The sequence below is a fragment of the Bos indicus x Bos taurus genome, chromosome 19, assembly GCF_003369695.1.
Source record: "Bos indicus x Bos taurus breed Angus x Brahman F1 hybrid chromosome 19, Bos_hybrid_MaternalHap_v2.0, whole genome shotgun sequence".
Lineage (NCBI taxonomy): Eukaryota > Metazoa > Chordata > Mammalia > Artiodactyla > Bovidae > Bos > Bos indicus x Bos taurus.
This window is the reverse complement of record NC_040094.1, coordinates 55,584,449-55,612,106: the sequence shown is the minus strand read 5'-3', so window position 1 is coordinate 55,612,106 and position 27,658 is coordinate 55,584,449. Positions and strand designations below refer to the sequence as shown.

At 55.4% G+C, this 27,658-nt stretch overlaps 1 protein-coding gene across 9 annotated transcripts in view; it reads left to right on the top strand.

Annotated features, from left to right (window-relative positions):
• The window catches only part of SEPT9 (septin 9), a 179,502-nt gene that overhangs the window by 148,132 nt on the left and 3,712 nt on the right, over positions 1-27,658 (top strand). For 7 of the 9 annotated variants that reach the window (XM_027518528.1, XM_027518530.1, XM_027518529.1 and 4 more), the window contains 7 exons: positions 18,308-18,499; positions 19,143-19,271; positions 19,629-19,710; positions 20,044-20,181; positions 22,619-22,736; positions 23,513-23,608; positions 23,896-23,992. In XM_027518528.1, the coding sequence (XP_027374329.1) occupies positions 18,308-18,499; positions 19,143-19,271; positions 19,629-19,710; positions 20,044-20,181; positions 22,619-22,736; positions 23,513-23,608; positions 23,896-23,992 (852 nt within the window). Of the gene's footprint in view, positions 1-2,275; positions 2,441-17,981; positions 18,050-18,307; positions 18,500-19,142; positions 19,272-19,628; positions 19,711-20,043; positions 20,182-22,618; positions 22,737-23,512; positions 23,609-23,895; positions 23,993-27,658 lie in introns of those variants that run through there. The other 2 variants (XM_027518531.1, XM_027518534.1) reach the window with 2 other exon arrangements.

Below are 27,658 nucleotides of genomic sequence, written 5' to 3'. Positions count from 1 at the left end.
CACACCACGGGCACCCCAAAATCCAAGTGCTAAAGTTATAATTAAACCTTGAGAAACCTGGGGGCCCCTCCACCTCTGAGGCCTGCACCACCTCATAAAAGTCGGGCTTCACTGAATTCTCTCTCGTTGTGGCTTGTTCGGCATCCTGAAGGTTTGGGACAGGGGGTGGAGAGAGGACTTAGGCCTCTAACGGATTTGGGGTGGGCCCAGGAAATCCGGCGGTGGCCCCCCAGCAGCTCTGCAATCATTTCCTCCAGACTAGCTAGTGCTCAGGACTCCGACCAGCCTCAGCACCTGGCTGGTCAGGCAGGCGGTGGCAGGGTGCAGGTGGGCACTGGCCCACGTCGGCTGCACCCCGCTGATTCAGGCACTTGGAAGGGGTCTGAGTGGGTGTCCTGGGTAGCAAAGGTTTTCACCCCTTGTCCCTCCTGTGCAGAGATCCAGGATGAGCCACGTTCAGCCTTTCTTATTGCTGACTGGCTGCTTTTGCTGCCACATCCCCCTCCTTTCAGGGTGAGGCTTCCTTCTGTAAACAGGGCTTGCTCCTGGGTCATTCTATGACTTGACAGGTTCTAGCCCGTGACGCTGAGGCCCCTTCTTAAAAGTTCATGTTGAGTCCTTATGAGCACTGGTGGTGTGAGGAGCGGGCCGCACAGGTGGAGAAGTCACCGGAATCACCCCCCAACACACACATACACACACAAGCCGCTGAATGGAAAGGGGGGAGGGGCGTGCAGGCTGGATTGGTGCGGGGGGTGGAGGGGGCAGCCGTGGGCCAGAGGACACCGTTGTTCTGGTTCATTCCCTGGGGACCACAGTCATCGGGCTTGTTGCTGATAATAGCTTTATGGAGATATAATCCACATTCCAGGAAATGCACCCTTTTATTGTGTACAATTCAGTGGTTTCCCGTATACTTACAAAGTTACCATCATCACCAATTCCAGAATATTTTTGTCACTCCCCCTCAGAGATCTTAAGTCCATTACTGGTCATTTTCAGCGCTTGGCAGCCACGAATGTGCCTGCTGTCTGTGAATTTGCCTGTCCTAGTAACTTCTATCGGTAGAATCATGTCGTGAATGGCTTTCTTTTTTTAGTGGGTGGCTTTTTGTATCTGGCGTCTTTCAGCCGGTGTAATGTTTTCAGGGTTCGTCCGTATGTAATGTGTCCACACTCCATCCCTGTTTATGGCTGCACAGTATTCCACTCTAACAATTGCATCACGTGCTGTTTATCCATTCATGGGTTGATGGGCATTTATTCGGGCTGTGTCCACTTCGTAGCTCATATGAATCGTGCTGCAGTGAACACTGGGGTCCGGGTTTGGGTGGGCACCTGTGTTTTTGTTTCTCTTGGGGACCTGCACAGTCAGTGGGGAGCACTTGGCTCACCAGCACCCAGTTAGGGGAGCACTGTTGGTCTCTTGAGCTCCACTCCCAGTGGCTGTGAGCACTGTGTGTCAAGTCTTGAATCTGCGTCTCTGTGCAGTTGGCTGGGGGTTCTTTGGTTTCACTGTGAGTCCAGGGCCAAGCTTTGCGGAACAGGATGAATCAATGAGGAATTAATACAGGGAGGAGTTGGGGGTGGGATCAAGGAGCAGAGGAACCTGTTGGGTCCTGCCTCTGACTTCTGGTTTCCTTGGCCTGCACAGGGCCCGGGACAAGGCAGGAAGGGGAGAAGGAAGGCTTGTGTGTCCTCTCCAGGGGAGACAGGGGGGCATGTGACAGTGAGGTAGTGGCAGCGAAAGAGGAAGTGGGTGGAAGGAGTGGGCGGGGTTGGAGTACCCTCCCCCAGTGGGAAGGTGGGGGCGAGGATGCACCCCCGTCTCCATTCCTGGCCAGGGGGGGAGGTGTTTCCTTCCTGGGAGGGTGAAATGCAGGACTTAGGGGAGGTCGGCCTCTGGGGTCCAGGGAGGGTGTGAGGGTGACTGCTGTCCCCCGCAGAATCTGCAGGAGCAACAAGGTACACCCTTTCTGGATGGCTGTGTGCATCACAGGCAGAAAGTTAAGCTGCGGAACGAATGCGCGTTGCTTGTCTTTTTAAGCCACCACACAAGTGCATCCAGCAAAGGCTCACCCGTGCGCACGTCTGGGCGCCTGCTGGGTCCACTCTGAGCCTGGCGCCGGGGAGCACGCTGGGGAGGGCCCACTGGCGCGCGGTCCCGGGAAGGCCGCGGGGCGGTCCAGCTTCCTCCCTCCTCCCGGCCCTCCCCGCCCTCCGGGCAGCTGGAGGGGGCCTCTGCTCCTCGGCAGTTCACAGGCAGAAATTACCATATGAATGTGGCTCCTTCCCACAGCGCGGGTTGGGGAGACCTGGGAGGGGACAGGCTCCCACCCTCGGGGGCTGGAGGCGCCTCCAGGTCCTGTGCTGACTGAGGCGAAGCTCCTTCAGAGGCACAAATTGATCGGTTGGAGGACGCCGGACAGTCTCGGTCCACAGTAGGTCTCCACCGCGTGCAGAGGGTGTAGGGGATGATGGGTTGGGGGGTCTGCTGGGTCCCAGGAAGTGGGGGAGGCCCTGGGGACCGGCGAGCCCCTTCCTTTATCTTTCGTCTCAACTTGTAGGAGAATGTGTTGTTACTATAGCTGTTGTTATTTTGGTCTGATTTCAAAAGTGTCAGCTAATTATGGCAGGAAATGTAGAGTCTAAGGAAGGATGTGAAGGCGAGGATCGGATACGATAAAGCAAGTCTGAGCGCTCTGTAAACTGTAAAGTGCTGTGCGCAGGCCAGCCCGGATGGCGGTCAGCCCTCCTCTGATGGCCCGGCCCGGCTTCTTGTGTTCTTGGCAAGCTCCTGGGGGCCAGGACTGAGTGCTCTAGGGGCCTTCTGCAGAGGCCCTGCTGGTGTCGCGATTAATACTTTGCCAGCTGACCCAATCACTCTTAAGTTTAGGCTGCTGCTATGTCACCTTTAACTGCTGGACAGCAAATTAATGGATGCCTAGTGCCTGGTGGCCCGGCCACTGCAGGTAGGGGACCCACTCCTCGCCGTGGCACTGGCCAGGTCAGCTGCAGTGTAGAGAGCGGCGTGGGTGAGGTTTCAGGGTTCAGACAGAGCCCTGGGTGGGCCCAGGTGTTCAGACCTGAGGGCCCCGCTCCCCATGCCCGCCCCCTCCAGCACCCCTGCCTGCTCTGCCCAAGCTTCAGGGAGAGGAGACCTCACGTGCCCTGAGGCCCCAGTTAGGGGTAGGTGGGGAGGCGTGTGGGCTTCCTGGGTGGTACTAGTGGTAAAGAGCCCACCTGCTAAGGCAGGAGACCTAAGAGACACGGGTTTGATCCCTGAGTCAGGAAGATCCCCTGGAGGAGGGCATGGCAACCCACTCCAGTATTCTTGCCTGGAGAATCCCATGGACAGAGGAGCCTGGCAGGCCCCAGTCCGTAGGGTGGCAAAGAGTTGAACACGACTGAAACAGCTTAGGGCACACGCACGAGGAAGGGGGTAGGGATTAGGGGCCGCCCAGCCTCCTCTCCCCTGTGGGCATCCCCATGCCCTCACTGACGGTTTCCTGAACAGAATTTCCTGAATGGGCAGGAGCTGTCCCAGGAAGTGCATCCATCCTTTCGCAAGATGCTTTGTGGTTCCAGAAGGGGGATGGAAACCAGAAATCGTTCACGTCTCATTCACATGCTGGCACACGCAGAAGGCTGAGCGGAGGGAAGCCCGGGAAGCCCGTGGGAAAGGATGCAGGCCAGCACCGCGGGAGCCTCGCGGAGGGGCTGCCTGCACCGACCTGGGAGCAGCGGCCCCGCAATGCTCTGGGAAGAGAGGAGGGCGGGAGGCAGCGAACTGTCCTTTTATTCACTCATTCGACATCTTACGTACCAGGCTGTGGGATGTGTGAGCAGAGGAGGCAGACCTTGCAATTGCAGGCTGTGAGCAGGGGCACTCAGGAGGAGAACCATGGGACACCGGGAGTCCCCCGGAGCAGAGCCAAGGGAGGACCTCCCTGGGGAGCCTTGTTTGAGGAGAGGAAAGGAGCCAGGGAGATGGTGCACATGTCAAAACGGGAGAGCCGGGCACGGGCTTCTATTTTACTGACACATGCTCTGTGCCTCGGCCGTGCCAGGCTCTAGTCTGTGCTTTGTAAATATGTCGTTTGGTCCTCACAGAACTCTTACAAGGCAGGTATTATCTCATATTACCCATCAGAAACCTGAGGCATTGAGAGGTTAAGTTACTTGCTCAGGGTCACACAGGGAGTCTGGGATGGAACAGGGTCCCAGCTGCAGGATTCTGGGGCCTCAGGGATCTTGTGTTATACCAGGTGCAGGGGGACCCAGTCAGGCTTTCAAGCCAGGGGAGCAATGCGATTAATTTGTTTTAAACAGGCCTTCCTGGTGCCTTGAGAAGGATGGACCCTGCGGTGGGGTGGTGTGGGTGGCGGACTTAATGGGGATGGCTTGGCTTGTGGGAGCCATGGAGGTGGGAGGCCAGGCGACTGCCTTCAGATGTGTTGGATTCAGATTGATAGGATTTGGGGTGGATGACTGGACGTGGGCCAATGGAAGGAGGGACCAAGGCTGGCCCCTGGGTTTCCAGCTGTAGTAACTGGATGGGTGGAGATGCTGTTGCTCATGGGGGCGGGTGGCACAGATGGGTCCAGAGCTCAGTTGGCGGCATGTTTAGTGGGAGGCATCAAGGCTTCACTAGGGCAGGGGCCGAGGATACCCGGCTCTGGGCAGGGGGCCTGGCACAGTGGGCCATCTCTGCTGAGTCATGATTGGCACTGGTGTATGATTCTGAACAGAGGTTGGCATCTGATGCTCAGAGGATGGGCAGGATCACTGGGAAGAGTGTCCAGTTGGGACCAGACTGGTTCTACAGGCGGAGGAGGAGCCAGCGAGGCAGTGGAGACCCCGGAGACAGAGGAGGAGCAGCAGAGGAGAAGTTGGGGTGGGGGGTGACCCCTGCAAAGGGCTCCATCTGGTCAGAGCTCCCGATCCAGTGGTGCACCCAAGCTTCGTATCATGCACAGCGCCAGCGTGCAGGAGGCGCAGGAAGTGGGACTCTGCCTAGTGTCCGACCCACACGGGGCTCAGGGGTGTCTGTGCACCCTGCCCGTGGCCAGCATCTCCTGTGGGCAGTGTTCCATGGGTGTTGCACATGTGTTCCGAGGGGGTGAGGCATGCTGTCCACACACTGCTTTTTTCTGGGGTGAGCCTGTGGTTGACCAGTGCGTGTACATACCTGAGCTCACCATCCCCATCTCACTTCAGGGAGCATTTGACCTTGTGGCTCATGGTGTGGCCCAAGATGTCACAGACATGCCCCGGCTTATCCCCTCTGCCCAGGGGCTCCCTTGGGAGAGCAGAGGCTAAGCACTGCGTGGGGTGGGGAGCAGGAGTGCCTTTCCAGCAGGCAGGGCTCCGGGCAACCCCGTGGGCAGGTGGGCACAGTCTAGGCGGGCTCTCTGCTGAGTGGACATGGAGCGAGCCGTGTGAGGGGCCGCGTGGGTTCCCAGGCTCTGCGCACACTGCTTCCTGACCCCCTGACCTCCCGAGCAGGAAGAAGCTGGAGGTGGGGAGGGGGGGATGTGATGCCAGCTGCCTCGACTCACATCAGCCCGGAGCTGGAGCTGCCGGCGGACGGTGACATGGTTCAAGGCGGTCCAGAGCTGCTGACCCTCCCGCCTTCCCCACAACCTTCCCGGCCCCTCCAACTAGTGGTATGAGGGGGCCTCCTTCCTTACGGGGTCATTGGTCAGGCTTCCGCTCCTGGCCTAGGAACTTGCCCCTCCCTGCTTGGCCCCCTCCCTGGCCGTGCCTTCAGCTCCCGCCTCTCTGAAGGGATCAGGGTGGGTAGGGGGTCCTTTGGCGGGTGGGGGAGGAGACCTCATTAGGCAGCACCTCGGAGCCTGAGCAGATGATCTGACTGGAGAATTGCTTGGTATCTCTGGGGCGGGGGAGCTCTTTTCCTACTTAGCTCCTGGCAGGGGGCCGCTCTCTTGCACCCCAGAGGACCCTGTCTAGTTTTTGTTATTTTACATGATCTCATCAGTTGCTGGAGTGGGCGCCCCCAGCCTCCCCAGCACGGAGCTCTGGTGTGCGTCTGCTGACAGTCCTGCTGATAGGAGAGGGGGGCCGGGGGACTCCACCCCGTGACAAATGGCCACTTTCCACCCATCTGTGGGGGAAGGTCTTCTCTTTCTCTCTTTAACTTTGCGAGCACTTGCCAAGAACTAACGGAATCTCTCTGTGGCTGACCGCTTGGACGTGGTGGGCGGGCTGGATTCCGGGTTTGCCTTGGGGCAGGGTCTATCCTGCTGGAAGGTTCCCTGGGGTGGGAGGCGGCTCGGGGGCACATTCCCTGAGTCTTCGAGGCGAGTGTGGGCGGCGGAACACAGAATGAAAGATAAATCCCTTGACACAGGAAGTCGGAGGCCTCATCCCTGGCCTCCTCCGCCATGCGGATTCGGAGGCACTCAGTTCTGCAGACCGCGTTTTAGGAAAGCGCCTAGGACGTGGTGCAGGTTGGAGCCTGCTCTGACCAAAGATTGATGTCTCAATAGGCTGCTGAACCCGGGTGAGGAACTCTGCTGGAGGAGCGGGGCGGGAGGCAGGCTGGAAATGAAAGAACAGAGGGGGCCTCTTCCAGAAGGGGGTGGGGGGTGCGGGCTGAGCGTTGGATGCCGTCCAAATCTGGCTCCACCGACCGACGCCAATTGAAACCGTGTTGGCAGAAGCGAAGAGGTTCTTGAGATTCTTTCCTGGACAAAAGGGAAGACGTTTGCTTTAAAGGGTTTGGCAAGAGACAAGGGCGGGCAGTAGAAGCGGGGAATCACCCCCCGCCGGACTTTGGGGCGCCCTGGGCCCCTGAATGAATAGAGTCGGGTGGGAGCAGGGGCTGTTCCTACCCTGTCCCCTCCCAGGTCTTGCAAAGGGCGCGGGGTCGTGGGAAGTCTTTCCACCCAATCTGTCCCTGCACAGAAACCCTAAAGCTGCGACCTTGTTTTGAGTCTCCTCTTGGGAAAGATCCAATGGGGAGAGAGATGCAACTCCTGGCGTTTGTAAACTCCCGTCTTTCTTCAGAGAGGCCTTCGCCTTTGTGCTGGATCTCTAAGCCGGCTTTCAGGCCAGAGGGCAGGCTCTCAGATTTCTGGCCTCCTGGTTCCTCATCAGGCTTTGGGGAGACACTTTCTGCCCTGTACAAAGTGTGAAGTGTAATTCGATTTGGAACTACTTATTGAATTAGATGAGCCGTGTACGCTTTAAAAATGCATGCCTTGATTCCCCGCCTGCACAAATTTGCAAAATTCAGTCATTTGTATTCAGTGTTTCCATCTTTAGAAGGGAACAGGAAGTTCCCCTGTGACATTTATGGGGAGTTTGTAGTGGCTGGGGTAGGTTCACGGGGACACGAGGAAAAACGGAATCTGGTAAATGGGAAAAGATTCTGTTTCAAAGCCCCGCAGGGAATGACAGCCCTTATGTCCCTGCCCATCCCTCACAGCTTTCTCCTTGGGCTCAGGGATGGAGACCAGCTTCATAGCCTCTGCCCTTTTCCTCTTTTCCTGCCTTTGATCATCAAAAAAAAAATTTTTTTTTTTAATTTATTTATTTCTTTTGGGCTTCCCTGGTAGCTCAGCTGGTAAAGAATCCGCCTGCAATGCAGAAGACCCCAGTTCGACCCCTGGGTTGGGGAAGATCCCCTGGAGAAGGGATAGGCTACCCACTCCGGTGTTCTTGCCTGGAGAATCCCCATGGACAGAGGAGCCTGGCGGGCTGCAGCCCGTGGGGTCGCAGTTTTGGCTGCTGAACTCAGGCTTTCTTTAGTTGTGGCAAGCGGGGGCTGTTCTCCAGTTGCGGTGGGTGCAAGGGCTTCTCGTTGCAGCAGTTTCTCTTGTTGCGGAGCACAGGCTCAGTAGCTGCAGGCGTGCAGGCTTAGTTGCTCTGCAGCATGTGGGATCTTCCCGGACCAGGGATCGAACTTGTGTCCCCTGCATTGGCAGGTGAATTCTTATCCACTGTACCACCAGGGAAGTCCCCCTACCCTGATTTTTTTTATTGTTATTTTTCATCTTTTTTTTTTTTCTCATTTTTTGGCTGTGCCTCGTAGCTTTGGGGATCTAGTTCCCCAACCAGGGATCAAACCCAGGGTCCCTGCAGTGGAAGCTCTTGAGTCCTAACCACTGGACCACCATAGGATTCCCTGATCATTTTTTTAAAAACTCTTCCTCACCCTTTTCTGACCATGGAACCCACAATATCTTTGTATGTTGAGAAGTTCAATTCAGAAATAAAATGATTAAATTCCAAGTTCTCGTTAGACCAAGTTAGTTTCATGAAGAAAGCTACGGGGTTCTTTGATGAACCCCACAGATTGTCCAAATTTATTCACAATTTATTGCCTGTCTTCATGTGTGCTTATTTTAGGGAGAGATTCCTTATCTTTTAACAGCTCCTAAAAGAGGTTTGTGATGCGCAACACGAGAATCCTGTGCCAGATTGGGTTCCTTACTTGTAAGGGATTACCATGAATCTGCCTGGAAGTTTTGGCTGATGAACATTTGAATAAATAAACTTCTTCTTCCTGTGTGGCACCATAGTTTTCATTCAGACTGACCTCAAGCCTATACAGTGTCTTCTTTTTGTTACTATGTAATACGTGCTCAGTAAATGTTCGTTGAATGTATCATTGTTACGGTCTTGGTCCACTGGGACCCCAGGATCTTTTTCTACTGTTCATTGTTTATAACCATGTTTTATCACTGAAGTATAGGTGATGGACAGTATTATGTGTTGTAAGTGTATAATATATGATTCACACTTTTTAAAGATTATACTCCATTTATAGTTATTAGAAAATATTGGCTATATTACCTATATTGTGCCGTATATTCTTCTGGCTTATTTTATACATAACAGTTTGTACCTGTTAATCCCCCACCCCTTTACTGCCCCTGCACGCTTCCCTCTACCCACTGGTAACTGCTGGTTTGTTCCCTGTATCTGTGACTCTGCTTCTTTTTTGTTGTATTCACTAGTTTGCTGTATTTTTTAGGTTCCGCATGTTAGTGATCTCGTACAGTGTGTGTCTTTCTTTATGTGACTTATTTCACTTAGCGTGATGCCCTCCAAGCCCACCTGTGTTGCTGCCAATGGCAAAATTTCTCTTTTTTTTTTTTTATGGTTGAGTAATATTCTTGTGTGTGTGTATGAGTACCACATCTTCTTTATTCATTCATCTGTTGATGGATACTTAGGTTGCTTCCACAACTCAACAATTGCAAATAATGCTGCTGTGGACATTAGGGTATATGCATCTTTTCAAGTTAGTGTTTTTGGCTTTTTCAGATATATACCAGAAGTAGAGTTGCTGGGTCATAGGATAGTTCTATTTTTAATTTTTCAAGAAACCTCCATACCGTTTTCTACACTGGCTACACCAATTTACGTTCCCATGAACAGTGTGTAAGGATTCCCTTTTCTGCACACCCTCGCCAGCGTTTGTGGTATTCCTTTTGCGGATAGCCATTCTGACACGTGTGAGGTGCTATAGCCTTGTGATTTTGACTTGCATTTCCCCGATAATTAGTGATGTTGAGCATCTATTCCTCTGCCTGTTGGCCATCTGCATCTCCTCTTTGGAAACATTTCTGTTCAGTTCTTCTGCCCATTTTGTAATCAGATTGTTGAACGGTATGAGCTGTTTATATATGTTGGATATTAATCCCTTATACATCACTTGTTGTTCGGTCGCTCAGTCATGCCTGATTCTTTGCAACCCCATGGACTGCGGCACGCTAGGTCTCCCTGTCCTTGTATGTCATATCATTTGCAAATATTTTCTCCCACACAGTGCATTATCTTTTCATTTTATTGATCATTTCCTTTACTGTGAAACAGTTTTAAAGTTTAATTAGGTCTCATTTGTTTGCCTTTGCTTTATTTCCTTTAGGAGCCAAATCCAAAAAATATTGCTATGATTTATATCCAAGAGTGTTCTGCCCATGTTTTCCTCTAGGAGTTTTATGGTTCCTGGTCTTTTAGGTCTTTAATCTATTTTCAGTTGTTTTTGTATATGGCATAAGAAAATGTTCTAATTTCATTATTCTATATGTAGCTGTCCAGTGTTCCCAGCACCACTTATTGAACAGACTGTCTTTACCCTGTTGTATATTCTTGCCTTCTTTGTTGTAGATTAATTGACCATAAGTGTGTGGATTTATATCTGGGCTTTATGATCTGTTCCGTTCATCTGCGTGTCTGTTTTTATGCCAGTACCATACTGTTCTGATGACTGTGGCTTTGTATCAATAATACTGTCCAAAGTCAGAGAGTGTGATTCTTCCAGCTCTTTGGCATCTTCCATTTCTTTGGCATCTTTTCTAGGACAGTTACATCTCCAAGGTGCACATGTGTGCATAGTGAAGGCAGGAGGCTATGACTGTGAGAAGCACCTGGATGAGGCTGGGAGAGGGGAAGGAAGGCTTCATCAAGGGCGGGTGGTGGGGCGCATTTACTGCAGGAAGAATGTGTGGTGGACAGGTCCCTATGACCCCAACATCAAGCTTCTGCGTGGGTCTGCCTGGATCTACCTGGTGATGCTGGCTCCTGTTGGGTGGTCTCGTGGGTTTCCATAGATGGGTCAGCCTTGCTTTCTGCTCAGCCACTGTGGGCGGTGATTGAGCAAGGCCGGTGGGGATGATGGTGCCAATGTCCCTGGGGAGGATCGGGGGAGATAAGGGGCATTGAGTCGGCTTTACCCCGAGAGCTTGGTCCTGGGTTCTGTCCCTGGCTGTGACACAGGTGCCCCTCTGGCTGGGAGCAATGTCACGCAGCAGAGGTTGATGCTCGGAGAGAGTGGAATCTTCAGGGATGTTTCTGAGCTGCAGGAAGGACAGCAGGACAGATAGGGAGCGGCGGTGGCGAAGAGTGACCCTTGGGTGTTGCAAGCCTGCTGGGCCCCGCCCATGATCGCCCAGGGCTGCAATGAAGTATAAACCCTCTGCGGGCTCCTCTCTGGTGGCTGCATCCCAGCCAGATGTGCGTCCCACTGTCCCAGTCCCAGCCAGCCACAGACCGAGATATACAGACCCCAGGGTAAGGGGGAAGAATTTGTCCCTTGGAGCAGAAGCCTGAAGTTGGCGCTGGCTCAGGGCTGCGACCTAGAGCCCCCTGTGAAGGCATGTGGATGGAAGAGGATGGAACCCCTTCCTCCCCAGTTTAAGAGCAACCCCCTCCCCATCAGTTCGTGAGAAAAGGCGGACCTACAGGTCCCTGTGGTGAAGGAGGGGGCAGGGGCTCGCCCACCAGGGTTGCAGGCCTGGGCTCAAATTGGAGGCCTGCAGAGAGACACTGCCAGGTTTCCTCCTGCTGGTCTGAACGTCCTCGCTGGGAGATGACGGGGCTGCTTGTGCAGCTGGACAGCCTGGGGGGTGGGGTGGGCACAGGAACCTTAGGCCTGAGTAGGGGCATCCTGGCCTCAGCTGTCCACAAGCTGTACAGCTGGCTGGTGGGCACTCCTGGGCACAGTGGGTTCTTTTCAGTCCATCTCTACCAGCAGCGACTTTCCTCTCTTTGTATAGCAGCTCATTGAGACAGAATCCCCACCCTGTACAATTCACTCATTTAGCGTGTGCATCAGTGGGGCGTATTCTCAATGTTGTATCTAGTTTCAGAAAATGTTGTTGTTCAGTCGCTAAGTCGTGTCCTCTCTGACCCCACGGACTGCAGCATGCCAGGCTCCTCTGTCCTCCCCTCTCTCCCAGAGTTTGCTCACAGTCATGCCCATTGAGTCGGTGATGCTATCTAACCATTTCATCCTCTGCCACCCCCTTCTCCTTTTGCCGTCAGTCTTTCCCAGCATCAGGGTCTTATTTGTCCCCCAAAAGGAATCCCATAGGTGTGATGGCCCAGCCCCGGCTGCCCTGTCTGCTCTCTGTCCTAATGGATTTGCCTCTTCTGGACATTTCATTTCAATGGACTCGTACCACGTGTGGCCTTTTACATCTGGCTTCTTCACTGAGCATGCTGTTTTCAAGGTTCATCTGTTACACAGCGTGTCGGGACATCAGTACTTTTTAAAAATTTTTAAAATTGGAGTATGGTTGATTAACAATGTTGTGTTGGTTTCTGCTGTACAACAAGGTGAATCAGCCATATGGATACATATATCCCCTCCCTCTTGAGCCTCCCTCCCCTACCCCCATCCCACCCCTCTAGGTCATCACAGAGCTCTGAGCTGAGCTCCCTGTGCTTTATAGCAGCTTCCCACTAGCTCTTTTCCTCACAGTAGTATGTATGTCAATGCTAATTTTTTTTTTTTTTTTTTTTGAGTACTGTTGATTTATGGGTCCTCCCCAGTGGCTCTGGGATAAAGAATTCACCAGCAATGCAGGACACCCAGGTTCTATTCCCAGGTCAGGAAGATTTCCCTGGAGAAGGGCATGGCAACCCACTCCAGTACTCTTGCCTGGAGAAGCCCATGGACAGGGTAACCTTGTGGGCTTTAGTCCGTAGGTTTGCAAAGAGTCAGACATGACTGAAAGCAACTTAGCGTGCGTACACATGATTGATTTACAATGTCAGGTTAGTTTCTGATGTACAACAAAGTGATTCAGTTCCACGTATATATATATATATATATATATATATATATATACACACACACATATTCTTTACATTTATACATTAATTTTCAGATTGTTTTCCATTTTAGTTTATTCCAATACATTGGATATATTTTCTTGTGCTATACAGTAAGACCTTGTTATCTGTTTTATTTAAAGTAATTTTTATCTGCCAATCCCAAAGTCCTAGTTTGCTTCTCCCTCTTCTTCCTTTGGTATTTTTTTCTTTGTCTGAGAATCTGTTTCTGTTTTGTAAATAAGGTCAATGTATTATTTTTTAGATTCCACATATAAGTGATATCCTGCGATATTTGTCTTTCTCGGCTGACTGACTACTGCGTTTGATAATCTCTAGGTCCATCCGTGGAGGTGCACATGCTGTTATTCCATTCGTTTTTTATGACTGGGTAATATTCCACCATCTGCGTACACCACATCTTCATATCCATTCATCTAGGACATAAGTGCTTTGAATGGCTCATCGTCCATCGTGTGGATTTCCTGCACTGTCTGTCCTCTCGTCCATGGGTGGACGACCTTTTAATGGCTCATCATCCGTTATGTAGAGTTACCGCATTGTCTTTGGCTTTTCATCCATGGGTGGACGGCCTTTCAGATGTTTCTTGAATCACTGCTTTGTGCCACCCCCTGGCCTAGGAGGTGGGGGTGCCGCTGATTGAGCTACAACCTTGGGTTTGAAGATCTTGCAAAGTCAGATCAGGGAGTGAAGAGCAGGGTGGAGAGACTCGCAGAGGGCCACGTGGAGCCAGAGTGAGAATCCGAGGCCCTGGTTCCCAGCCGCAAAGTCTGCAGGGGGCACTGCCCCTCGCTTTGACTAGGGTGACCATGTTACCTACTTGTCCAAACCGTGGCCTTTCTGAGCACCAACTGGGTTCTATTAATATTGATAATTAGGCTGGATACTAGAAAACTTGAAAGCAAGGACTGTAACGACACGTGTCCACCCGTGTTCATAGCAGCATTATTCGTCATCATCAAAGGTGGAAACCTCGTACGTGTCCACTGATGGATGAATGGATGAACAATGAAGTATTATTCAGACATGAAAAGGAATGGAATGTGACACATGCTGGAGCAGGGGGGAGCCTCAAGGACATGATGCTTGTGAAAGAAGCCCGACACAAAAGGACAAATACTTATGAATGTTCCCACTTATATGAGGTTCCTGGTGGAGCCAGATTCACGGAGACAGAACAGAGCCTACAGGGTTGGGGGACGGGGAGTTAGTGTTTAATGGGCTCAGAGCTTCCGACCAGGATGATAAAAGCGTTTGGAGGTAGGTAGTGGTGATGGTTGCATGCCATCGTAAATGTAATTAAGGACGCTAACATGAACATTTAACATGGTTAAAGGGATTGAGGTTGTAACTTGCGTCTGTTTTACTGCAGTAAAGAAAGTGATCAGGCTGGAGGGAGGGTGTAAACCAGCGTGTAAGGTCACCCCCACCCAGTTGGTCACTTGGGCTGTCTTTTCCCAGAGGAAGGTGGCACTCTGGTGGGCAGGGATGTCGCCCTGGGCCTGAGAGAGAGTGGCTGACCCAGTGGAGCAAAAACAAGGCTGTCCCAGGGGTCACCCCCCGCCACACACACCCCAGCAAACCTGGCACCCCTCAGAGCGTGACCCCAGGAAGGAGAGGCTATGGCAGTCTGTGCCGCCCCCTCCATCCCCTTTTCCAGGGATTCCCAAGTAGGAGCAGTGGAGAGCAGCAGCTGGTGGTGCGGTGTGACCTTGGTAAGTCACTTGACTTCCCTGAACATGCGTCTCCCGCTTTTAAAGAGGGCAGCTCCCTCTTTCTCTGTTTGCATGCAGAGGCTGCAGTGAAAGTCACCTTGGATGTAAATGTGAAACTTCTTGTTTTTCTGTTAAGAGCTTCCTTTTTCCTATTAATAGCATTTGATAAAGTCTGGGTATGAAACAACAACCGAGCTAACAGGGAAGAGAGTGAGCCGTAGGCAGAAGTCACTGGAGGAGGTGGTCTGGACACAGGTCTTGGGGGTGGGGATGGGTCAGGAGAAGGCAGGTGTGGAGGTGGGTCTGACCGTTGTCGTGGAGGGTCTGTGGGCAGCTCGGGCAGCAGAGCCCCTCCTCCCTGTCCCCCGCCTCGAGGGTCTCCCCCAAGACCCCATTCACTCAGTTTGGTTGAGTGTCCCCTCCCTGTAGGGCCCTGGAGGCTCACTGGGGATCCACACACGTCACTGCCATCCTCACTGGAGCTCATGGCCTGCTGGGGGGACACGTATGTTAATCCGATATCATGAGAGTGAATGTGAAGTCACAGGACTAGATTCATTGACGGTCTCCGGTTGGCTAGACCGCTTCCAGTGCATTTCAGGAAAAAAAAAAAAAAATCACACCCCATTTGTAAAATAAGTAGGTTAGACAAGAGTTATGTGCTGTCCAGGATAGTTGCCACTTGCCATGTGTCATTCTTTTTTTTTTTTTTTAATTAAAAATTTTTTAAAAATTTCTTGTCCATGCTTTGTGGGATATGGGATCTTAGTTCCCTGACCAGGGATCAGACCCTCACTCCCTGCATTTGAAGGGCAGAATCTTAACTACTGGGCTGCCAGGGAAGTCCCCATGGCGTGTATCATTCTTTAAATTGAAATGAATTAAAATTAAATAAAAAACTGAGTTCCTCCGTTAGACTAGCTGCATTTTAAGTGCTCAAATGTCATGTTTGTGAAAACAGTTGGTGGTTCTGAAGAAAATTAAAAATATGACTACCATTTGACTCAGCATTCCCACCGGGTCAAAAATGTTTCGGAAAGCTTTGAAAGCAGGGTCTTGAGAGAGTTGTGTACCCATGATCCCAGCAGCTCTGTTCACTAGCTAAAATACAGAAGTAATCCAAGTGTCCATTGATGAATGAATTAAAAACGTGCTCCAGCCACACACTGGAGTATCACTCAGCCTTCAAAAGGAGGGACATCCTGACGCCTGCTAGAGTGTGGACTGACCTTGAGGGCATTCTCCTTGGTGAAACAAGCCTGTCACGAAAGGATGAATACTGCGTGACTCTGTTGACCTGGGGTGCACAGTAGCTAAATTCATGGAGACATAAAACAGAATGGAGTGGGGGTTCATGCTTAACGGGCACGGTTTCAGTTTTGCAGGATGAGTTAGGAGCTTGGGTACAGAACGTGAATGGACTTAACACTCCCAAGCTGCATGCTTAAAATTGGTTAAGATGGTACATTTTGTGTTCTGTAAATTCCACCACAATTTCTAGGAAGTGGCGCACACGGCTGCCTCACTGGACGGTGCTGGAGTCGCCTGTCTCCACTGTCCCATCTAGCTGGCTAGAGTCCTCGAGGCTGCAAGAGTCACAGAAACCCCGAGTTTCACAGAGAGAATCTCTGGGCCGGCTGGCTGCTAGACGCCTCTACACTCCCCCATGGGGTCCTGAAGGCAGACCCCAAAGCCTCCTATCAGGGTGGGCGTAGCTGGAGGGTCCCGTGTCTGCTGGCCATCCAGGCAGACAGAGTGGGGATTGCCCACCATGGAGCCTCCCAGAGGAGGGGCCTCGGGGAGATGGACCCTCACCTGTGCAGAAGGCCAGGCCCTTCTCTCAGCGAGAAGGATGGCGCTTGTCACGTTTCTCTGATTATTTCTCTAACAGGGTCCTGGTGGGCAGGGGGTTTCGCTTTGGTTTCTGCAGATGTTGGTGCCTGTGGAGGGGCCGGCTGGAGCCTCTCTCTGCTGCTCCCGGAGTCCTTGGAGAGGAGTAGGGGCTGGTTCAGGGGGCACTCCCCACCCCCAACCCCGCCCCCACCCTGTGCTGCTCCGGAGGGGCTGAGGGATGGAGGGAGATGTGGGGGTGGGGCGGGGGGCTGGCCCGGTCCAGGGCAGAATGGCTCCCAGACCCGCAGACAGATGGAAGCAATTTTCGGTCACGTGGGGCAGGGCTGAACTGCTGTCCCGAAAGACAGGGCCCCATGTCTGTCTCCAGGAAGCAGCCCCAGAGCCACACGTTCGGGCCAGATGTGGCTCTGGTCTTTGTTTATTTAACGATGCCGGAGCCCGGGGCAGAGTGTTTCTGAGCAGAGGCAATTCCTTCCGGGCCATGCAGGGAGGAGGCCCCCGCAATGGCGGTCGAATAGCGGGGATCCCTGCCTCCTGGACCCTTTGCCTTTCCCCGGCCCGGGGATGGGGTGAGGTGGGACGTGGAACCAAAACCTCTATCACCAGCCTGTTAGGAGAGATCTGTGGACCCCGGGCTGCCCCTGGCCTTTATGCGTGTTACGTTCCATGCTTAGCGCCCCTGTTCTCGAAAGCAGGAATGTCTCTGCCTGTTCCGGGCAAAGGATAGCGGGATGTTAGTGACTGACGTGGGGATAAACCAGCGACACCCCAGTCTCTGGGATTTGTAAGCTAATGGGGCCAGTCGTCTTTCCTCTCTTACTGGCCTGGGCATGCGGGGAGGAGAGGGTGTTGGCCCCCATCTCAGCTCCCTTGGAGGCTCCTGAAGACAGACGTGGCTGCAGAGGTGCAACCTGGTGGGTGGGGTGGAGTCCGGTTATTTCCCCAGGAAACCAAAATGCAGTTTATCTGAAAGCTTGGCAGGGACCTTCCTGGCAGGGGCAGGAGGGGATGGGTGGCAGGCCGTGTTTGGGAAGGCTGCTTGCCCACCTTGGCAGTGGGATATGCCCCCGGAGAGGTGGGCACCTGGGGGGAGGGGCGCTGTTGCACTGGAAACCACCAGCACTCCCTCCCTGAGGGCTGTGAGAGGGGCTCCCAGGCAGAGGGGGAGTGTTTGGACTCGCTGGGTGGTCGCTTCCCATGAGCTCAGGGTGCCCCGGGGAGAAGAGACTGTGATCCTTTCTGGGAGGCAGGATGAAGCTGAAAATCCTTAGCGGGCAGAGGGGGTGGGAAGAGCTTGGACCCACGGGGGCAGGGGAGGGAGTGGGGAGGGCCGTCGGGGACGGGTGTGGTCTGGATGTGCTTGTCGTGGTAGGGGGGACTCGCTGGGATGCAGCCGACCCTGGTGGGGAACCCACACGGTCCTGAGCGCCCTGACCAGCCCCGCAGGCCGGGTGTCCCTCGGGTCCCCACTGGGAGCTTTCTGGGCATCTCCCCCACCCCTCCAGGCCTCCAGCTGGGTCACGCGGACTCTGAGGGCAGCCCAGGAGGAGAAGAGGAAGGCTCTGACCTGTAGACCGAAGCAGCCTGAGTTATTTTGAGCAGCTCAGTCCCATCTGCCCGTCCGCAGACCTGAAAACAAAACCATCTCCCAGGCTGTGGGCGTGGGGCCCCGCAGGTGCTGGGTGGCCCGAGAGAAGACACTTGAATCCAGTCCAGGGTGGGAGGCAGGGGCAGTACCCGCAGGTGCTGCCCATGGGCCCTCCCCTTCCTGCCATCGCCCAGGGGCCAACGGAGCCACTGTGCCCGGAGGAGCTAGCTCTGCGTCCCGGCCCTCCTTCCACACTCCCGCTGGCCTGGGGCCACCAGCAGGTGCTTGGGACTGGCCACGGCTGGTTCCCTCCATCCTCCCTTCAGAGGGTCATCCTCTCCTTTGTCCTGGCTCAGGACTTGAGTTGTGGGGTGAGGCTTTGTGGGCCAGGCAGACGGCGGCAGGACAGCCCAAGCCGAGGGGTCTGGCTCTGGGGCGTTCCTCCGGGTCTCTTGGGCAGCTGAGCCTCATTTTCCCCCACTTGCGTGTCCCCACTCCCCTACCGTCACCCCCTAATGCACCCGCTCCTCTTCCTGCAGCCACCGAGGCAGCTCCCAGCAGCGCTGGCGACATGGCCGACACCCCCAGAGATGCCGCGCTCAAGCAGCCGCCCGCACCACGGAACGAGAAGGCCCCCGTGGACTTCGGCTACGTGGGGATCGACTCCATCCTGGAGCAGATGCGCAGGAAGGCCATGAAGCAGGGCTTCGAGTTCAACATCATGGTGGTGGGTGAGTTCCCCCGCTCTCATCAGGCCGGAGAGCCGCCCAGAGCCACGCAAGGAAGCCCCCCTGCCCCTCCCCGGCCGGCCACACAGGCTCTTGTAAAACGGGGTGACAGGCCTGGCCCGCAGGACACGAGCATGCGGACTCTTCTACTGAGGTGATCCTCAGCGGTGGGGAGCCTGGCCCCCAGGGCTTTGGGCCAGAACCCTGCAGTGTGGGTGGTCTAGCAGTGAGGGATACAGACCCTCCCCACTGGGGTCCCAAGGTGGGGGGCTCTGTAGGGCTTTTCCATCAAACCTCACGTGGATCCTGGTATGTCCCACAGCTAAGGGTGCATCGCACTGGAGGGGCCAGCCCCCACTTTCCCTCCCCAACGCTGTCTGTATCTCAGCTCCTCCTGGGAGCCCCAGGACCTTGCATGGGGCTCCCTGTGGTCAAAAGGCAAGGGGTCCGTGTTCTGCTCTGCCACAAAGTATAGCGAGAGCTTGGCCAGTGCCCAGGCACCCAGCCCTTCCTGCCTCCTGACCGCCCCCTGACCCAGAGTCCCACCAAGGAGAGCTGGGGGATGATGCCCAGGCCTCGCCACCTCCCAGGCGCTTGAGCCGCTGTCTCTGGAGCACCCTGCCGACCAGCCCCATTCTCTCCCCAGGGCAGAGCGGCTTGGGAAAGTCCACCTTGATCAACACTCTCTTCAAATCCAAGATCAGCCGGAAGTCAGTGCAGCCCACCTCGGAGGAGCGCATCCCTAAGACCATAGAGATCAAGTCCATCACACACGGTGAGAGCCAGGCGGGGTCTGGGGGCAGGGTACCGAGTCAGGTCCCTCGGGGCAGCACCTCTGGGCATGTTGAGACTCGGAGTGGGGTGGGAGGAGGGCGAGGGGTCAGGGATGCTCTCCAGGATCCCTGCAGGCCCTGGTCAGAGCCCCCTGGAGACAGCTGAGTTTTCCACCAAAAAGCATGGGCAGGGAGCTTCACTGCTTTACACTGGCATCTCCCTGGCATCACCCTGGGGGCGCTGCAGGAGGGCCTCTTTGGGGCAGGGTGGGTCGGGCAGCCTGGCCGGTGGGGGGCGGTTATGTGCACAGGTCCCGAGTCTCCCCCCTGAACTCGGCGGGGGCTGCGATTGTGTGCAGATATTGAGGAGAAGGGCGTCCGCATGAAGCTGACAGTCATCGACACGCCGGGCTTCGGGGATCACATCAACAATGAGAACTGGTGAGGGGACCCCTGCCCGGGCGGAAGAGCCCTCGCGGGGCTGCTGGGAGTCTCCCCTGCCCCGGCGGAAGAGCCCTCCCGGGGCTGCTGGGAGTCTCGCCCCACCCCCACCCCCACCCCTGGGGTCACAGGTCAGCCTGGGAGGCGGGCTCAGGTCTCTGTTGCACTCAGGATTGCAGGTGGTACCCACCCCACCCCCACCCCCTGCTTCCCGGTGTTGGGCAGAGAGTTGGGGGATTGGGGACCTGCAGGTGAGGATGGGGGGGCAGGGGGCTGCTTCCCCAGCTGGGGCGGTGGGGGTTCCATGCCCGCTGACTGGGTCCTTCCATGCAGCTGGCAGCCCATCATGCAGTTCATCAACGACCAGTACGAGAAGTACCTGCAAGAGGAGGTCAACATCAACCGGAAGAAGCGCATCCCGGACACCCGCGTTCACTGCTGCCTGTACTTCATCCCCGCCACCGGCCACTCGTACGTGCCCCTGGCGCGCTCTGGGGCTGGGTGGGCCCGGGCCGCAGCCTGAGTGCCCCCACCCTCCCTCTGGCCCCCACACTGTGTCCCGCCCACCTGTCAGCATCCAGCTTGCCTGGGAAGGCAGAGGACCGGCTGGGCCTGGGGTGGTCCGGAGCCTGGGCTGTGCCTTCTCAGGGCAGGCGTTCTGGCGGGCCTGGCAGGTGGGCAGAGACTCTCCAGCTGTGTATCTTTAGCACTTACCTGTCCCTCCATGTGGGTCGCTAGTCCATAGGGGAGTGCTGACGATGTGATAACAGACCCCGGCAGGGACCACCCCCCCACACACCCAGGAGGGTTTAGAGCACAGAGAACAGCGGGCTTGGCCCCGGGCAGGGCTGGATAAGGGCTGTTAGTTGAGGCCACCTTGGAGAGAGCTGCTTTCTCCTGCCAGTGCCATCTGCAGCTACAGATGTACGCACAAGTCAGTGAGGCTGGCATGGGGTGGGTGCCCTCCTCGCCTCCTTTGAGCAAGGGCGGTCTCCCTCGTGAGGGCAGATGGGCTCTTTGATTTTTTAGAATGTTAATTGTGCATGTGAGTAAGGCCAGTGTTATTTATTTTTTTCTTTAAACGTGTGTGTGTGTGTATGCGTGCTCAGTCGCTTCAGTCATGTCTGACTCTTTGCGACCCCATGGACTGTAGCCCGCTAAGCTCCTCTGTCCATGGCATTTCCCAAGCAAGAATACTGGAGTGGCTTGCCATGCCCTCCTCCAGGGGATCTTCCCGACCCAGGGATTGAAGCTGCGTCTCTTGCATTGCAGGCGGATTCTTTTACCCACTGAGCCACCTGGGAAGCCCCTTTTTAAAAAACACCCATATTTTAAATTTATATATTTATTTTTGGCTCTGCTGGGTCTTTGTTGCTGCTCCGGCTTTCTCTAGTTGCGTCTGGCGGGGGCTGCTCTATTGTGGTGCACACCGTCCCGTTGCGGTGGCTTCTCATGGTGGAACTCAGGCCCCGGGGCACGAGGGCTTCCGTAGTTGCAGCTGGCGGGCTCAGTGGTTGTGGCACATGGGCTTCGTTGCTCTGCGGCATGTGGAATCTTCATGGACCAGGAATTGAACCCGTGTCCCAGGCATCGGCAGGCGGATTCTCATCCACTGCGCCACCGGGGAAGCCCCAGATGGGCCCCGGATGGCCTCACAGACCCCTTGTCCTTGGCTCCCTGTGGCTCCATCTGCACCTGACACCTGTAGGTGTCTTCCCACCGCCTGGTGGACACCCTCGGGCTCGTCCTGATCAGGATGTGGGAAGGAGGGGAGCCCACACCCAGTGGACGTTGGGAGCAGGTGGGGAGAGGGCGGCGAGGGCGGACAGAGGTGGGTTGCTGGGGCCTGGGGTCTGACTGGTCACCGCGGCCTGAGGCTCTGGCTCTGACTGTTCTGCACTCAGTTCTACTAGAAGCAGGAAGCCCAGGGTTGGGGCCCAGCCTCGCAGGCACCAGTTACAGGAAGGAAGCCAGCAGGAGCCGCAGGCCTCACCTGGGTGCCTTTGTGGGAAACCAAGCGAGTCCCCAAGCCACCCTTGGTGAGGATCTGTGCAGGGGCGGGGGGCTCAGCCGCGAGTCCCACAGCAGCCAGTCCAGGCTTTGACCCATTGAGGTGCTGCTGAAAGCAGGGAGCTGAGGGTAGGCCCTGCTGCTGCTGAGGTGACCCTGCGGGGTACCACGCCACCCCTCCCCCAGACCCCGGCCCAGGGGATCCAGCGGCTCCTCCCCATCACCGTTCAGACCTCCTCCTGGGGCCCGCCTCACCCTCACACCGAGTCTGTGACCGACTGTGCGGGGACAGCAGGGAGAGCTCTGGTCCTGGTGGGAAGGCGGTGCCTGCCATTCAGGAGCCCTGCAGCCCTGCCCCTGCAGCTGCTGAGAACTGTCTCAGGTCGGGGTGGGGGGTGTGAGGAGGGCCTGAGGGGTAGCCTTTCCCCGCATCAGACCTTGGACACCTGGAGCCAGTGGGCAAGGGGCTGGGGATGCCCCAGACAGCAGCCCCCAGCTCATCCTGGGGAATGGGGCTGAGTGAGCGCCCATCTCCCCCCAGACGGTGATGCCCCACCATCTGATGGCCCTCTGAGCCGGTGGCAGCCCTTCTCCCAGTGGACACACTGGGGGCTTTGGGAGCTCATCCCCAGGCTGCTCAGAGCTGGTCTGGCCCCCCCTCCTTCCTCTCCCAGTTCACGTGGACCAGGATTCTTTTCCTTTCTCTGTCCCTCACTGGTGCCTTGGCTGGCGCTCAGTCCACAGCCTTGACCTTGGCGTACACCCACCTGGGAGCTCCGCAGGCACCCTGGGGGCCTCCTCTCAGCTCCCTCCAGGCAGGAGTGGGCCCCCTTTCCGCGTTTCTGTCCCCGTTCCATGTCCCTCCCCCGACACCCTCATCCCTGTCCCTCTGCTCCAGCCTCAGGCCCCTGGACATCGAGTTCATGAAGCGCCTGAGCAAAGTGGTCAACATCGTCCCAGTCATCGCCAAGGCTGACACGCTGACCCTGGAGGAGAGGGTCTACTTCAAACAGCGGGTAGGGCTCCGCCTCTGCCCGCCATCCCTCTTGGTGGGAGCAAGGCCATCAGACAAAATCCCCAGTTTTTTTGTGGATAGAAGAGACAGTTTCCATCAGGGGACAGATGGTCACTTCCTTCCCAGTTGCTGTCCCACTTGGACTGCTGTCCGAACAGGAGGGTGAACCCTGGGCCCCGTAGAGCCTCTGCCTCTGAGTGGGGAGACTCCTCACTCTTATTCCCAAAGCTCCACCCACAATCCCTTAGGTCCAGGGATTTTCCCAGCATGCTTAGGGGAGGACAGCGCCCTGGCAATGGATGTGTCTGGAGGGAAAAGAACAAGGAAGCCCCCAAAGCTGCCCCCGGGCATTTGTGCTCAGGGCAGAAACGACAGCTGTTCACGGGGACGTTATCACCGAGCACCATCGTACAGGCAGCTGTCACTGCGACGGTGGTTGGTGACAGTTGGCACAAGCAGGTGCCCCTGTGCAGTATGGGCCGCTTCAGTGAGAGGGTCTCCAGGTGGAGTTCAGGACGGGGAGATGCCCTGTGCCTGGGATGAACCTGGGGCCCTGCGGCTGCTGCGGTCTCCCGGCAGGCAGGTCTGTAGCTGCCCCTCCTCCACTCCAGAGGCACAAGAGCTGGACAGTATCAGGGTTACCAGCCCCCCAGAGCCCACCCCTGACTGAGCCCGGGGCCACTTGCTTTGTGGAGGTCACAGCACGGGCAGATCCCAGTGGGTTGGTCCAGTTTGCTGCATGGACAGTGCCCACCTGTCTCCCCTCTGGACCCCCAGATCACTGCGGACCTGCTGTCCAATGGCATTGACGTGTACCCCCAGAAGGAGTTTGACGAGGACTCTGAGGACCGGCTGGTGAATGAGAAGTTCCGGGTGAGTGCACCGACCAGACTGCTGTTTCCAGAGGCCCCTCACTTCCTGCTAGAGGACGTGGGTGGGGGTCTTTCCAGGGGCCAGGGAAACAGGTGGGATGGTCTTGAGCCATAAGGAAGTGTTATCTGGTCTAGGAGGGGTCGGAGCCAGAGGGCCCACGTGCAGCCCTCTCAGGCCGAGGGGTCTCGGTGCTGGGGGCCCGACTCAGGGCAGCTCCTGCCAGGGGCCCAGGGAGTGGACCAGCCTTTGCACACACAAGTGACCAGTGCGTCCTGCCCGTCCCCCAGGAGATGATCCCGTTCGCCGTGGTGGGCAGTGACCACGAGTACCAGGTGAACGGGAAGAGGATCCTTGGAAGGAAAACCAAGTGGGGCACCATCGAAGGTAATGGTTGAGCTGACGCCGGGGCCTCCAGTCAGGCCAGGAGGAAAGCTGCCTCTGCTACCCGGGAGCTGTGCACCCGGGCCTGACCGGGTGCTCTTGGGACCTCGTCTGTTGCCCATTCGGCCACAGGAAGGGCTCCCGTGGTTCCTGCTTGGTGCAGGAAATGAGGGGCTAGGTGTCTTGTCCGGGCCCACAGCCGTTAGCTGACTGAGCCGTGCCTCCGTCCCAGTCCCCCACATCCAGGCAGGAAGGAGGTATGACGGGCTCTGCCAGGGTCCTGGTGCTGGGGTTTTCCAGGCATGCTGTGTGACCCTGGACAAGTCACCCTGCCTCTCTGGGCCTGGGGAAAGGGCTGGGTTGGAGCTCTGTCCAGCTGAGAACCAGATGCCCTCCCCACTCCCTGCCCCCTCGGAGTTCCAGGACCCCCACGTCTTCATGTCCTGGGGCTTCTGCAACAGACCAGCACAGACTGGGTGGCTTAAAACAGAAGTTCATCCTCAGTGTTCTGGAGGCCTCGAGGGAGGCTCTGTTCCCTGCCCGCTTTCTAGTGGCTGCGGGCTGACCTTGGCATGTAGGTTCAGCCCTGTGGTCTCTGCTCTGCCTTCCTCTGTGCTCCTGTGTCTTTCTTCTTCTAAGAACACTTGTCACTGACCTTAGGGCCCCCCTAAATCCAGGATGATCCCCTCTTGAGGTAGATCTATTTATTTATTGCTGCATCAGGTCTAGTTGTGGCGCTCAGGGGGCCCCTGGCATGTGGGACCTCAGTTCCCCAAACAGGGATCAAACCTGCATCCCTGCATCAGAAGGTGGATTCTTAACCACTGGACCACTGGGGAAGTCCCTGAAATCCTTGCTTTAATTACACCTTCACAGACTCTTTTTCCAAATAGGGTCCCGTTCACTGATGCCCAGGGTTGGGAGCTGGACGTCTGGGGGACACCATCCAACCCACCGCAGGTGGCCACAACCCTAGGCGGGGTGGACCTGGGCGTGTCCTTCCCCCTCTCTCTGTTCTGTCCTTCTCTCTCTAGAGCAGATTAAAATGGACCACTTTGCTCCTTGTTCACTTGGCTGAAAGGCCTAGCATAGAGAAAGAAGCAGAAAATTCAGCAGTTGCTTTCAACTCCCGCTGCTACCACCCCATCCCACACCCAGCTCATGACCTTGGGCACGTCCCTGTGACGTTGGGCATGTCCCATCATCCCTTGGGTCCCGTTTTTGCCGTCCATAAAGTGAGCACCTTGTGCCAAGAGTTTAGTGAAATCAGAGAATGTCTCAAAGACCATCGGAGCTTTCAGGACAGCAGATACTTTAATTTTTCATATACTTTCATTGTATTAGCAGTAAATGATATAATGAAAACTGATCTAATAGAGCACTCCCAGGCTCATTTTACCTGGATTATTGTTAAATTCCCTCACCTCCCTGTCCCGCCTAGATGTCTCAATTAGGCTGCATCCTGGGCTCATCCCGTTTTGGCCCCTCCTCTTCCATTTCTCTTCTTCCTGAAATCTTGCTGTTTAGAAACCTTTTTGTAAAGTGTGTTGGAGGATTTGGGATAAGGGGCCAGTGGGGGGACTTCCCTGGCAGGCCAGTAGTTAAGACTCCACACTTCCACTGCAGGGGGCACAGATTTGATCTCTGGTCAAGAACCAAGATACCACACGCCACGTGGCGCAGCCCGAGTACATTTGAAAAAAGGAAAACGAAAAAGAAAAGGCCATTGGGGAGGGGCAGGGAAGGGCAGCTCCGCTTCTGATAGCCTCTGCTGCCCTCTGGTGGCCAACTTGGGCCCTGCCGGCATCCGGTAAAGGAAATTGTTGGGAAATTAGGGAGGTTGGTTTTCTGTGTCCGCGCTCCCCTGCTCTGGCCTGGATCCTGCCTGCGCTTTGAATGATCTGTGCCCTGCTGTGGTGCTGCCAGCCCACGTTGAGGGTGGTGATGAGAAACAGCCCCACGGAACCTTTAAAGATGGTGGCGGGGGGTAGCTCTGACTTCCCAGCAGCCTTCGTGAGGTCCCAGAAGGAGTTTCTGCCATTAGAGTAGTTGAACTTCCCCAAGACATTGGTGACTTTTTTTTTTTTTTTTTAATCTCTGGGACCTTGTGAATTGAGAGCTGACCGGAGAGCAGGCTGCTCTGTGCCTCTCCTCATCCCCACCCTCTCCAGGCCCAGTTCCCTCTTCCTCCTCCTGGGTTGCGCACCACCGTCCTGAGGTACTTTACTCATCCTTGGAAGCTGCCCGAGTGTTTTCAGAGGAGGGTGGATGTGATAAAGCGCACAGTTAACTCATTTCATCCTCTTCCACCCCTGAGAGGTGGGAGGCATTATTATGCCCATTTTACAGATGAGGAAATGGAGGCTCAGAGAGGCCAGAATAACTTGCCCAACCTGGGATGCAGTGGTCAGTCATTTCAGGTTCAGAGCCCCATCCTTCCCTGAACTCTCAGTGTTTCTCCACGTTAGATGGAAAGGCTGCGTGAGAGCCAGCCAGCAGAGGATTCTACTGTGGGCGCAGCCCTGCAGGATAGGGGATGGGAGAGGAAGGAGGACAGAGCCCAGGCACAAAGCAAGGAAAGGCCAATCAGAGCACTGGAGGCTCGGCATGGGGGTAGGGGGTGTGCGTGCACGCTCAGTGACCTCAGTTGTGTCCGACCCTGTGTGACCCTATGGGCTGCAGCCTGCCGGGCTCCTCTGTCCATGGGATTCTCCAGGCAAGAATACTGGAGTGGGCTGCCATGCTCTTGATTCCAAGGATCAAACCCACATCTCTTATGTCTCCTGCATTGGCAGGCGGGTTCTTTACCACTAGTGCCACCTGGGAAGCCTGAGTTGGAGGGTGGGGCACTCGGCCTTTTACCACCCTGGCCCCCCTGCCGGCTGGCAGTCAGTCAGTTCAGTTGCCCAGTTGTGTCCGACTCCTTGAGACCCCATGGACTGCAGCACGCCAGGCTTCCCTGACCATCACCAACTCCCAGAGTTTACTCAAACTCATGTCCATTGAGTCGGTGATGCCATCCAACCATTTCATCCTCTGTCGTCCCCTTCTCCTCCTGCCTTCAATCTTTCCTAGCATTAGGGTCTTTTCCAATGAGTCAGTTCATCGCTTTGGGTGGCTAACGTACGGGAGTTTCAGCTTCAGCGTCGGTCCTTCCAATGAATATTCAGGACTGATTTCCTTTAGGATGGCTCTCCTTGCAGTCCAAGAGACTCTCAAGAGTCTTCTCTAACACCACGGTTCAAAAGCATCAATTCTTCAGCGCTCAGCTTTCTTTATAGTCCAACTCTCACATCCATACATGACTACTGAAAAAACCATAGCTTTGACTCGACAGACCTTTGTTGGTAAAGTAATGTCTCTGCTTTTTAATATGCTCTCTAGGTTGGTCATAGCTTTTCTTCCAAGGAACAAGCATCTTTTAATTTCGTGGCTGCAATCACCACCTGCAGCAGTTTTGGAGTCCAGAAAAATAAAGTCTCTCACAGTTTCCATTGTTTCCCCATCTATCTGCTGGCTGTATCGACCCTTTAACTTTGAGAAAGGCCCTGCTACCCTGGGATGGGGAAGCCTGGACCTGGGAGCCAGGCCTCACGGGCCGTGGAAGCTGGACAGAGTGCTTTTTTTTTCACTCTCTGAGCCCCACCTCCCTATGACCACAAATGAGAA